At 37.5% G+C, this 13,561-nt stretch overlaps 1 protein-coding gene and 1 non-coding gene across 4 annotated transcripts; one reads left to right on the forward strand and one right to left on the reverse strand.

The window, feature by feature from the left end:
- Positions 1-510: 510 nt before the first annotated feature.
- On the reverse strand, positions 511-582 carry TRNAA-UGC. Its single transcript has one exon. It is a non-coding gene; the product is annotated as a tRNA-Ala (tRNA).
- A 159-nt stretch (positions 583-741) lies between these two features.
- On the forward strand, positions 742-12,316 carry LOC115926677 (protein LIAT1-like). Of its 3 annotated transcripts, none has more exons than XR_004065206.1 (2): positions 742-1,194; positions 11,712-12,316. XR_004065206.1 is itself a non-coding variant. In XM_030991730.1 (2 exons), the coding sequence occupies exons 1-2, from the start codon at positions 968-970 to the stop codon at positions 12,209-12,211; spliced, it is 651 nt and encodes a 216-aa protein (XP_030847590.1). In that variant the 5' UTR covers positions 759-967; the 3' UTR covers positions 12,212-12,316. The 3 variants fall into 3 exon arrangements, 2 of the variants coding, with proteins under 2 accessions (XP_030847590.1, XP_030847589.1); XM_030991730.1 differs by having other exon boundaries at positions 759-1,118; XM_030991729.1 differs by lacking the exon at positions 742-1,194 and adding an exon at positions 10,050-10,936.
- Positions 12,317-13,561: the final 1,245 nt, after the last annotated feature.

The raw sequence follows: 13,561 nt of genomic DNA on the forward strand, positions 1-13,561 counted from the left end.
AGACATCTCTCAGGAATGTTTTCTGCTAAGGGTAAGTCCACACACCAGAGTCATCTTTTTTTCTTTCTCCATATCTCTCTCTTGCATCTTTAACCTTCTTTTGTATATATGACGTCATTTGATATGTCGCCTCTCAAAACTGATCTTAATTTCTCTTCCTTGTTTCTCATAAGGAAAATAAATTGTTGTTTTGTCCTTTGTGACCGACCCAAGAATTTAGAAGAAAAAAATTGTTTAATGAATCAAAAAACATGAATTAAAGCTTCCGAAACTGAAAATATCAGCCCAAACGGAAGAAAAAAAAAATACCTGACCAACCGACCAAGGTAAACATCTTTTTTTTGTTAGGCTAGATAACACACATCTTTCCTTCCCAGATGGGAATTCGCATTATGCACAAAGTTTTCGAATTGTAGACAAAGAATGTTGTGATAAATATACAAACTGTTTTTTTACTTTTGAAAAATGTCAGTATGTTTTAAAAAACAAAAAACAAAACGAATATGGATCTGGAGATATCGGGGTTCGAACCCGAGGCCTCTCGCATGCAAAGCGAGCGCTCTACCGCTGAGCTATATCCCCTTGCCTGACCAATCATGAACATTAATCATTTTTATACTGTACATATTATGATTTACTTCACAATATTTCAAATATTGGGATAATATCCTATATTTTGAGCCGGTGTGGCCACATTCAATTTTAAAATTACATTAGACAATTTACAGTGTATACATCTCTTTTTATACTGCGAATTTTACCATTTTATCACGCACTGAGCAACGGTCAAAGGTCATCAGCAGCGTTCATCGAAACGGTTTACACGTTCCCATTCGTTTCAATTTGTGTTGGTTTTATTGTTCAATGACATGACGTGTGTAAACTGCCGATTATTTTTTGTTGATTAAAGAGATGGGGCCTTATCAGAGCGAATTCACAATTATATTTTAAACATGTTACTCTGATTATGGATGATAAACCACCACCTAGTAGGAGGTCATCTGGACACAGTGATAAATCGAAAAAATCTAGTAAAAAGAAGAAGAAAAGCAAGCACAACAAAGACCGCAACAAACGAAGCCCGGACGAAACAAATTCAGATAGTGCACTGGAAACGAGTAAGAAATTGTTTGTTTTATTGAATTAAAAAGATATTTATTTAAAAAACATCAACATGTGACAGATTTGGCCTTGGTGAGTTTGACAGACAAATGTCATTACACTTTGATTGAGTTATTGATTAAGTAGGCTAAACTAAAGACAAGTTTGATGTCCGTTTAAAATTTGTTGAAAAAATGAAACTAAAAAAAAAGTAGCCTAAACGGAGTATAAACTAAGCGTTACTAAGGGTCCTTCTTCTTTTTCGCTTGGCTTTCTCCTTCGAGAACTGCAGTTGGTGCAGATGTTGGTTCTATATTGCATACAAAAAGAATTGGGGAGTGTATAGTATCAAACATCACGTGGAGGTCAAGTAAAAACTAAAAACTGAGACTGAGAGAGAAATTGTGAAAAAGTGAAGGGTTAATCAAATCAGAAAGTGAGGTGTGAGAGCAGAAGCCAATTAACATAGCCATGGCAGAGGTTTTGTAAAGCATTCACCCTTAATTTTGTTGTTACAATAATAATGCCTCTCCCAGCATCTTAGCCAGTGAACAGTGAGTGAGAAAGTTTTCTCAAGGCATAGACCTTCTAGCTATAAACGTTCTAGTGCAGTGTAGAGTGGAGGCTTTTTACTGGGTTGATGATACATGTAATTGATATACAACTTAAGAGGTGGTGGGGTATACACCTTCCAGTTGTTGCGCCTTGATAAGAACTGCCCGTCTTAGTCTAGGCGGGTGGATGGTTGATGGGGGAAGTTTATGCACACGGTCATGGTTGTTGGAAAGGAGCTGAACAGAAGACTTTGAATTTAAAGCTTCTTCTGTAAGCCTGTAAGGTTAGCTCTCAGCTCTTGTATGGCCTTTTTCACCACCAGCTTCCAGGTGTGGGGAGGAGGTGGAGAGCTGATAAGCTCTTCAAGAAGAAGGAGTTGGTATTGTGTGAGCTAGTCATCTAATCTCTTATTGGAGCATCGCCTGGCTCTCATACATGACTTTTTGTTATGCTCGTGGGTTCGAGTCCTGCGCTGGGCAGACAAAAATGCAAAAATAATTAGATCTAGTACAGCTTTGAAGTTTGAAGTTTGAAGTTTATTTATTCCACATTTTACATAAAAAAACGGTTTATATATATATATATATATATACATAAGCAAGTTTAGTGAAACTGCAATATATATACATGTATTTTTTTTTTTATACAGGTGTATATTATATAAGAGTAGATTTCACACAGGAAAAAAATTAAACAAAATAAAAGATTTCAAATCAAGTATAATGTACGGAAAATAAGTACCAAATTTGAGGTAAGCGCGTCCCTCCCCTCTCTCTCTACTTGATGCAGGCTCAGATTCAGGGGAAAACACTCCGTTACTTGGATTAGAAGGTTATTAACTGGAGGTCCTGTTTATAACTTTTGTAGGAGAGTCACACCATATGCTTGTTTAAAATATGCTAGAGTGTAAACCCAGTGTTTAGTTTGCCTGCATACAAATCTGGTAATCATTTTTCAGAGCTTCGTGATAGGCTGCATAGCCCTTTGAACAAAATAAGAAGAACTCAGTGATACTCAAATGATATTCTTATTGCTCACTCATTTTGGAAGTTTTACTCAAGTAGATCACTTGAGTACATGTACATGTAAATCCATTACAAAATGCACACCCCTGAAACATGCGCAATTTTGGCTCGGTGTAAAAATGTCAGAGGAAAAAATGTCAGAGGTAAAAATGTCAGAGGTAAAAATGTCAGAGGTAAAAAATGTCAGAGGAAAAAATGTCAGAGGTAAAAATGTCAGAGGTAAAAATGTCAGAGGTAAAAATGTCAGAGGAAAAAATGTCAGGTAAAAATGTCAGAGGTAAAAATGTTGGAGGTAAAAATGTCAGAGGTAAAAATGTCAGAGGTAAAAATGTCAGAGGTAAAAATGTCAGAGGTAAAAATGTCAGAGGTGAAAATGTCAGAGGTAAAAATGTCAGAGGTAAAAATGTCAGAGGAAAAAATGTCAGAGGAAAAAATGTCAGAGGTATAAATGTAAGAGGTATAAATTAAAAACAAAATCATGTGGCAAGTTTGTTATGGTTACACCCGGGTTATTAGGCTTATCGAAAAAGAACAGCGATGGATATTCTGCAGTTGTTATTTCACCGCTGCTTTATTTTCCACTTTCCCAGTTAAATTTATTTACCTTTCGGCCCCCAATGGTGACTTTTTGCCCGATTATTGCTGAAGGAAGACGAGGGGGGAGGGTATTTTTCTTCTGGGGCACGGTGACCCGGCTGCTCTCCCCCTTCCTCTTATATAATGCTTTGCTAATAAATCCTTCCGAACAGTGGTCAATGCTGAGGCAGAGCAGGCAGACTAATGGGACATGGTTTCTACTCCGAGTTTCGCGCCTTGCAAGCAATCATCAGGCAATTGATAGCATTCTTGAACATGATTATCCTACAACCTTGGTACAAATACCCCTAAAATAAGACTTAACTCATATCCTGCCATGAGACTGCTAGCGCGCTATTGTTATAGTGCTCTGTGCACAAAGCAGAGTAGCGGTGCCACGTTCATGCTAGCGAGCCACCGCTACTCTGCTTTGTGCACGCAAGGGCGCATATGTAATAACAGTCATTGTTCATGCCCATTGCACCGTTCCGAGTGCTTTTGCAGCGCTATTGAAAGTACCATCGCGTGCATCAGATTATCGGCTTTGGATTACGCGTCTTTGTATACAACAGTCAGATTGGATTTTCTCGAGTAATTTAGCAATTTGTTTTTTTGTAAAGATTTAATTCACATGCACTTGAACCAACCTTAAAATTAACTTGGCACACAGGAGATTTGTGGCTGGCACAATAGGGATTAGCACTGTGGCACTGGGTGCATTGTATGGGTGGCAGCTTAAGAGTTAACTAATAAAATACAATTAGAATTACTCATGAGTAATTCTTATTATATTGTATTCAGGTATTGTATTAGTTAAGTCTTATTTTGAGCGTATTTACCAAGGTTGCAGATGAATCATGTAAGAATGCTTTCTTGTCTGATGATCGCTTGCAAGGCGTGAAACTCGGAGTAGCAACCATGCATGTCCCATTAGTCTACCTTATTCAATATTTATATACCGGTATATTATGCTTTTGTAAAAGCACATGGTACTGGTACACTGAGCAAACTTCTGGGGAAAAAGATTTCTAAAATCGAGAAGTTTGGCCATGTTTTATAGGCTGAGTTGTCGCTCCATGCATGGTGTAATTATTAAATAAAAAGAAAAGTCAGTACAGCCCCCAAAATAGGATCAGATATCTATGAACCCCCCCCCCCCCACTTCTCCTTCACTTTTGAAGATTGTTGGACATTTTAACTGCGTGGCAATGACTACTATTATATGTAATTCCAATAAATGCATATTTCCGACAATTCCACTTTCTTGTGGGCTTGGTATTTTGATACTCTGAAACAAAGCAGAAAGCCATGTTATCAATGCTAACCGCACCATCACATTCCCGAAGTGCGCGCGTTGCAATAAAATATTGTCGATTACTATTGCGGTATTAAAGAGTCTGGGAGAAAATCAATAAGCAGCTTTGTTACTCCGATACAAAGCAGAAAGCCGCCGATGTTACATCAATTAAAGAGAAGGTTGAGTTCTGGGGAAAGGTGAACAATAATGTGTGAGCGTTTGTTATCATTCTTATTATGCAAGTGTGGAAGAATTAACATCAAAGAAAAAAGTTATTCCCTGAAAATCTATTTCAAATGACTTCATATTCCAGATATGACAAGTAACAGCTTTAAAATGAGGCCCGATTTGTATGCCATATGTTTGTGTAGTCCCATATCAATATCTCTCTGTGTACAGTGCTTGTTACTTTACCAAGAAAGGGCCAACGATTTTATCATTTTGATGACTCCAAAACCTTGCACTACATACCAATACTTAGATGTTTATGCTAGATGATCAACCTTTTCTGATTGCTTCCACACCGTTTCTTTCACAATGCAATCGCAAGACCAGAACTCAACTTTATCTTTTAAATGCCAACCGCACCATCACATTCCAGAGAAGCGCGCGCTTTGCAGAGGTTCGGTTTAAATTACATCGTTATTTATAATTGTCGGAGAGTTTAAAAATGGGATGAGCTTCTGAATCGAGACGGTCTTTTACTTTATGGAGCGGGTTTTTAGTTTTCGGAGCGAGTTTTTACTTTTCGGAGCGACTTCTTGATTTTCTTATTTTTACTCCACTTCTTTTGCCGCCATGAGGTGCTAAAGCTTTAGCAGAGTTCGGGGCGCCCAACCCTTATATGTAACTTTTCGTGATTCCTCGTGATTATATGTAACTATTTGTACTAAATGCACTACTCACTTTAACACTTGACTTTTGTCGAGAACTTTCATTTCTTCGTTTGGACTTTGTTCGTCTCTGGAACGTTACACGCGGATAGGTGCAGGCTGGCACCGGCCAAACCGGTCCGTTTCACAAACATTAACACATCAACCGATTCAAAATATCAACAAATGTTAGACATTCATACATATATGCAAGCCTGATCACACAACAAAATAAATTTCAAAATCTATTTTCCACATTGTATTATCCTCAGGAAATGTACGAAATACAACACACAGCCATTTATAAAATTTACATTATGGAAGAAAGGAATATAATAGACTAGCCCATGCAGTAGCAGTACGTCTCGACATTCAGTGTAATAAAAGTGCTGAGACATGATGACGGCACTCATTTTGTTTTGCCTGTACCTCTGACATTTTTACCTCTGACATTTTTTCCTCTGACATTTTTACCTCTGACATTTTTACCTCAGACATTTTTTCCTCTGACATTTTTACCTCTGACATTTTTACGTCTGACATTTTTTCCTCTGACATCTTTACCTCTGACATTTTTACCTCTGACATTTTTTCCTCTGACATTTTTTCCTCTGACATTTTTACCTCTGACATTTTTTCCTCTGACATTTTTACCTCTGACATTTTTTCCTCTGACATTTTTTCCTCTGACATTTTTACCTCTGACATTTTTTCCTCTGACATTTTTACCTGGCACCGCAATTTTAACTAATCAATGAATTCTTCTACTTTGCGACTATGTAGAATATCGTTTTGTGTAGAAAATAAAAAGAATATGTCCAAAGTTTGCTGACATACAGTATAAGAAATGTGCCATTCGATTCATTATTTATCATATTCTACACCAAACACTATTCTACACAGTCGCAAAGTAAAAGAATTAATTAATCTATTACCGGTACATGAGCATAGCTTTATATGGACCATTTCATATTGTTGATCAAATTTTATATGTACCGGTATATACATGTAGGCATACATTAAGAAATGGTCCGACTTGAATTTACATACACCTGTATGGACATATAAGTTGTGAGCTTGTATCATCAGGATTGCAATTTCAAATTTACAAATCAAATATGTAGTTTGAAAGCTATTTTGTTGAACTCAAATTTTCTCAAGCTTTCACCAAGCAGCTCTCCAATTTTTAAAGATAGATTTCAATAAAACAGTGTCGAAGCTAGCTCGCTTTCAAGATAGCCTTGATTTGGAATTCTGTCATACGTCAGACAAACTAAACTTCAAATTATGTATTCTGGAACTGATTGTAGTCAATTAATGATAAACAGATAGTCAGATACATATATAATGCAAACACATGTGATTTTACACCTTTCCTGGTCATGAAATGTTATCTGTCCTGTAACATTGACAGTCATGAAAAATTATAAACTACTCTTTGGTGATTTTTGTTGTTGCGAGTATTGGAATCGTGATATACTTGTTGATGTCACTAATATGAATCCATTTAATTAAGTTACATAAATTAATTATCTATTTATTTATTTATTTATTTATTTATTTATTTATTTATTTATTCATTCATTCATTCATTCATTCATTCATCCATCCATCCATCCATCCGTCCAGCCAGCCATCTATCCATCCATCCAGCCAGCCATCCATCCATCCATCCATCCATCCATCTATCCATCCATTTATTTATTTACTTACCGTATTATATGTATACTTATTCATTCATTCATTTATTCAACTATTTAATTTCCAGGAGCAAAACATTGAACAACAACAATAATTTTGATTGTGTTCATGGATTATTATAACAAGAACAACAAGCAATTCTGGGGATTGCCGACGAGAAATATCATTTTCTGTTTAATTAAGGGGCCTCATTGGTTGTTTAAAAATGGCAAACAGACCATTAACAATTTATACATACATGAAGATACATAATCAAGCATGTACAATGTACAACAGGAAAGAAAAGAAAAATCATCACATGCACAATATTGGTGATAAAATGCATTTGTGCAAAATCGTGGTTCTACATTTACAAGTCTGAGGATAAATAAAGGCAACTTCACAAATCGGAATATAGTTTACACAAATTCAATTCAGGTCAGACAACTCAATCATGTAGATTGGAAAATAAAGTTTGAAAAAATGGATATGAGATGTAGAATCGGTAATTAATGATGAGTTTTGAATCAATGTTACTTTACGGTTTACAATCTATCCAAAAACAACCTCTATCCTCAACATCCATTCAAGAGCAGTCTAACCCTTGTATTAAGTTCATTTCAATAGTTGCATGGAAGCAGAAAGATAAGAGAAAGAGAAACAGAATGGCGAGAGTTTGAATTAAATTGGACCAATAATAAGAAATTTATGAACGTTTGAAAATACGAGATCCCTCAGTCTATGGGAATCTCAAATAGTCAGTTTGGTCAGTGACATGACTAGCCGCGGATAACTCCCCCCGTTTGCCGTTTACAAAAATATCTTTAATTTATGTTTTTCCTCCTAAGTGCAAAAATATATTGTGTATAGTAACATATTTCTGAATCTTTTATTCATTTACAGTGGCAGATCCAATGGTGCAAAGAGAGAGAGAGGGGGGGGGGGTGATGACGAAAAGAGCCAGAGAATCCTCATACATTACTGAATGTTATGCAAAAAGCATCCATGTCATAATGGACATAATTGGACAATAATTAATGAATGATTTAAAATTAACGCAAAGCATTGTTCACCAATCCCACTGCCTCTTTCTTTAAATTCTTCTGTTATCACGTTTTATTCACGACTTGTAAGAGCTACACTTGTAACTCTAAACCCTAAATAATATAGGAATAATAAAGCTTCCAGTCTCTACAACAAAAGCGAACCCTAAAAGAGCACAGAGTTTGTATTTAAATTGAGATATCGATGGAGGATAAGCCTATTTAGATTATTGATCATCGAAAGCGCTTACGCCGTCAGCGGCTCAGAAAGTATGTCTTTGAAAATACGATTACTCCAAAAAACTGTTGCTGGAGGCATTTTCCTCTTACCTTTCATACGAAATCTGTAACCCTTTGTTTGGCGACAAAGTGTCATCAAAAAGCATTAATCCCGACCCTTGTTCGTCCGTTATTTACAAACTCCATAGTTCTTACGCAATACGTCGCACCGGGGGGACACGTTTGTACAAGGTTTCTAATTCAAGGCACGGCTTTCAATTCTTGAAGGGGATTTGTCTTTTATTCGGACTGATATCGAAGGTTTGTTTTGTCCCGTAAGCAAACATCTCAAAATCGCTTCTGGTGTTGAGACCGTACAGATAAGCACCGTTATATCAGGGAGGTGAGACTTTATTACAAGCCCTGGTTATATTCAGGAGAAAACAAAGTGTACGCTCATAAAAGGATGCGCCATCTCCTTCAGCTACAGCCATACGGGCTATACTCCAAATCACTGTCGCAGAGACGGGCACAGATGAAATCCTCGTCAATTTGCCATGTTTGTCATTAAATCAGTTCCGGAAATGGATTAGTCTTTTGATGGATTTGTGCGTATCAACTTAACATTTATTGCTCGTCTAACATTCTGTCCGATTCTTGAACGTGGTGCAATTTGGAGATCCACCGTAGACTGCATTTGGACGTAATGCACCATTTCGGCTCGTCAACCGTTTCCAGGGAATGTTGTCACGTAACTCTTGGAGACTTGAGTATACATAAATGATGTCCTACATTGGTGTTTCTGGACTCTGAACGAACATGTGCATGACGCATTTTGAATAATTTCTGAATTGCATCTACATTCCTATTTTCAAGATATAAAGATATGATCTGACAGCTCATCTAAGACTAATTGTCGTATTTGAACATTTGTTAAAGCCATGGCACATGTCTTGTTATTAATCTGGGATATACATGGTTCGAGATAAAGACATAATTTGGCAGCTCATCTTTCGTGTTTGAACATTTTTATTGTTGAAGCCATTGTACATCTTGTTTTCAACTTGTTCTTCGAGATAAAGACCCAGGACTCTTGCATTACGTTTTCATGTTTGAACATTTTGGTAATTTGTAAATCTTGTTTTGTAATTTTGGGATATACATGGTTTCGAGATTAAGACTGAACCCGACAGCTCACCTCGTGTGTGTTTGAACTCGTAAAGAGACTATCGAAGAAACGGATGTTGCACATTTAACATCATTGGGATTAGTGTGAAAATGTATGTTTTTGGAGATATAGACATAAATAATCGGGCAAGACATTTCGGTCTTGTTTATCATACCATTTGAACGTGGACAACATTTTTGAAGCAACGCATGGACCTCGAGACGTGCTGAACAAAAAATACAACTCATAAGGTCTTCAGGATTGGTCATAAGATGTCATGAGATGCCTTGCTTGGCCAATTCAATGTCGGCCTATTTCTATATTCATAAACAAGTTGTAACCACCTGCCCCTTTTTCATGTCGAACCTGGTCATTTTTAAAGGGTGAACATTAAATCATGTTAAGCGAGTGGTCATCACAACCTTGGCGGTTACTCTGCGGTTCACCGCATCATGTTCGACAACTCTGCTCTCTCCCAGCCAGGCATCAATAATCAATATCCTTGACAAAGCGTATCAATAGCATGATCACATAGCATTGGAACAGCTATTGTCTCCAGGAACATTTTGATGATTGTGTCGTGGTTTTTCGTCTGGAGAGTTTCAATAGACCCCTTTGCTTGTGACTCGTCACCCGTTACATTAGATCACGGCGATATTGATTCGTGACAAGATGGAGATGGAAAACATTTCTGACAATTGTTGTCTGGTACTGTAAATGAAGTCATGTACGCGGTCTGTTTTGCTACCAAGAATATATACACGCATCCGCATCAATACTGAGTCATTCTGCTGTATATATTTGTAGCTGTCCGTTTGTACGGGTGACACCTCTTGCTTTTATTTTGTCGTATGGTGCCGTAAACCTTAAAGTGCCGGTTGTAATTGTTTCTATTTGTCTTTGTCTCTACATTATCATGCATTAAAGAAGCTCACCGCTCCTATAAACTTATTTGATTAATAGACAATGAATCGTTGTGGTATTCTGAAGTAAATGTTTTACCGCTCAAATTTTATTTGCAAATCGCACATACGGATGATATCAGTTTCCATCGGATATGGTGTGAAGAGTGAACAACTAGAATTGTCCGATTTCTGAAACGCTTTGGACTGTTACTAAACTTTGACGGTTCAGAGCAGATAGATTTGTTTATTTTGACGGGATATCACAGCAACTCACTCAGGATACTTTTATTTTGCAATGTACTTGATATGATGTGTGTTCTTCGATTACGACGATGATGCCGAAAGGAGAAGACACGGAGCCGCTGCGGCTGCCGGTCATTGACAATGACTTCCTGGTTGCTCTGCCCAAGAGAATTGAAGGATCGAGTCCGCAACCTAACTCAGCCTCTGGTCGTTCGAATGGCTCTCCACGTCACAGAGATGATATTAATCAAAGTGCGTTCAATCCTCTATGTTTAGACGATATCATATACATGTGTATATACTATTGTACTAGCCGGTGGTGTATCCTCAATATGGCGGTGTATAGCCCATCCGTAAAACAAAACAATGTTCCTACTTGAGGGTGCCTTCTAGCCTGCGGCAACACAGGCATCCCCCTACCCCCCCCCCCCCCCTCTTTTTTCCCCCTTCAATTTCGTGTTCGTATTTTTACAACGATTAATATCTATGTAAAGAAGAAAAAAAATGAGTGCATCTGCATTGGTATTTCATATTAGTCGTCGATGTTTTCGAGATCGAATATACAACATGCATAATGATAATTGCCGAAACGAAAACAGTTGTTTAATAATCGTACTGCATGAGAAGTTGATACTTTCTGAATAAATGGGGATGACAGAGACGAACATGTAAATTCTATGTTTAAATATGAATTTACCCTCGCTAGATTGAATAATTGATACAAAACATCTTCATTGTGATGCATTCTCATATATGCCATATCTCTCTGCGGTACCTTGTAAAATGACTTTTACATTCGCTTATTTTTCGTCCTGATATGATGAAGTCAAGACACCATCCTATACACGTGTTCATTTACAAGTTCAGTTCATTTTATGGTGTTATGTAATTTTTTTCAATTCAGATAATTCGTCATGACAGAGAATTATAACTGTAAATGTTTAACGCTTCTAGGCAGTTGCTCAACATTGTTAAAGCTACATGTAGATGTGTAACTTTTCATTACTTTTTAAAATTTTATTTGCAGATCGAAATCGGATAACGCCTGACAACCGCGTCAATAAGAAAAACGGTTCACTTTTGTCACGCCCTTCACAATCAAACAACAGCAAGTCCCTCACTTCGGTGTCCATTGGAACTCGGAAGAGCAACAGCAGCAGCGGTTCGGACATACGAACGCAGAACGAATACCTGGAGAAATGCGTCTCGGACATTTTCGAGAGGCAACGGCAACCTTCGGCGCTGTCCGTGCAGAGGAGTGGCAGCGGGAGCTCAAGAGCGACCACCGAAGATGGTCGGGGATCTTTGGAACTGGAGAACGAGGTGGATAACGTTTCGGCAACCCTCGACGAGTGTTTGAGATGGGACAATCCGTGCTCGAATCCTGAGGATGAAAAAGAGAGGATCCGAATTTACAAGGTGAATCGAAGGAAAAGATATCTGATGGACATTGTGAAGCAGAGACGGGATACGGAGGGTGTTCTAAAATTCGCTGTGGAACTTGCGTCCCTGGATCCGGGAAGTTAGTAGAAGATTCGCCCGATTTTATTGTACTGTAAAGCACAATCAATTTATGCAATGTCTTCCGTGAAATTACAAAGTGGAAATAAATTTTGTGTTAATTTTTATTTATATATTATTAATTTTTGTGTATCATGCGTCTTGAAGTGGAATTTAGACTAAGGAAGAGTAGATAAATGAAAGCCTACATGTTGCACGTGAAAATATGAAAGAAAAGCTGGAACTTATTGAAATTATAAGACATATTTCATTATTCAGTAACGCTTCAACAGTCAACTACACGTACATGAATTCTGGAAGGCTCTCATCCACGTGACCGATAGCCCATTAGGCAGTCATGGCGTTCTTGCAGGCTTTTCTGAAACGTTTTATGTGGGTTCATAGGGCCGATATCCCATAAGACCGACACTCCACAAGACCGAGAGCTCACAAAGCCGATAGGCTACATGTATGAGACAGATACGTCAGGCTCTTTGCTTTGGCCTTCTAACAACTTTTCTGAGCGCTATCTGTCACGTGGACTGTCGGTCTCATGAGCTGTCGGTCTTCTAGGTCCCGTTTCACAAAGTCATTTTCCAATGACAAATGACAAAAATCAGTGACAAATCTGCTGCTTCTTTTACCAATCAGAAGCAAGGATTTCACTAGCTTATAACAAAAGCTGTCATTTTTCGCTGTTTTGTGAAATGGGGCCCTGGGATGTCCCGATTCTGGAATAATATGTTCTTGAAACAAGCGTAGTGGTTTGAAGAAAATGATTTAAAGCCTGTAGGTCGTAGTATTAGATGGTATATTTCGGTTGGAAGGTAACTGGTCATTGTTTTATTCATTTCTGTGACGATTTGGCTTGTGTGTGTGTGTGTGTGTGTTTATTTTTTCAACCGATTAAAAGCGTATTTTGCTGTGAGAAGTGCCAATGTATTTCTTAAATCAAATTTGAAATAACATTAATAAAGTATTTATTCAGGATTTAATGATAGACATTTATTCTATGTATTGTACTGCACCAGGATTGTCATTTTTGACAGACATGGCGCATTATAAATGTTCACTATTATTTATTTTGTTATAAAGAATGAGAAGGGGAAAGAATTGTTAACTAGCGGTTTAGTGAATATAGGTCCATGTTTTCATCCTATACCGATACAAATCCGTGCCCTTTAAAGATATACTATGTCCCTTTTGCAGCCAACCTCAAATTATGTAGAACTTTGCAGGAATTATGAATATGTCATGTATATCCTATCTGTGAAATTTAAACGTTAGCAGTGTCCTTATATGTAAATTATGCAAGAAAATCCGTTTACCTGCTAGACTTCACTGTCAGACACTATTGTCAGTATGGAGTGACTGACT

This window comes from Strongylocentrotus purpuratus, unplaced genomic scaffold, assembly GCF_000002235.5.
Source record: "Strongylocentrotus purpuratus isolate Spur 01 unplaced genomic scaffold, Spur_5.0 spur5_scaffold_2, whole genome shotgun sequence".
Lineage (NCBI taxonomy): Eukaryota > Metazoa > Echinodermata > Echinoidea > Camarodonta > Strongylocentrotidae > Strongylocentrotus > Strongylocentrotus purpuratus.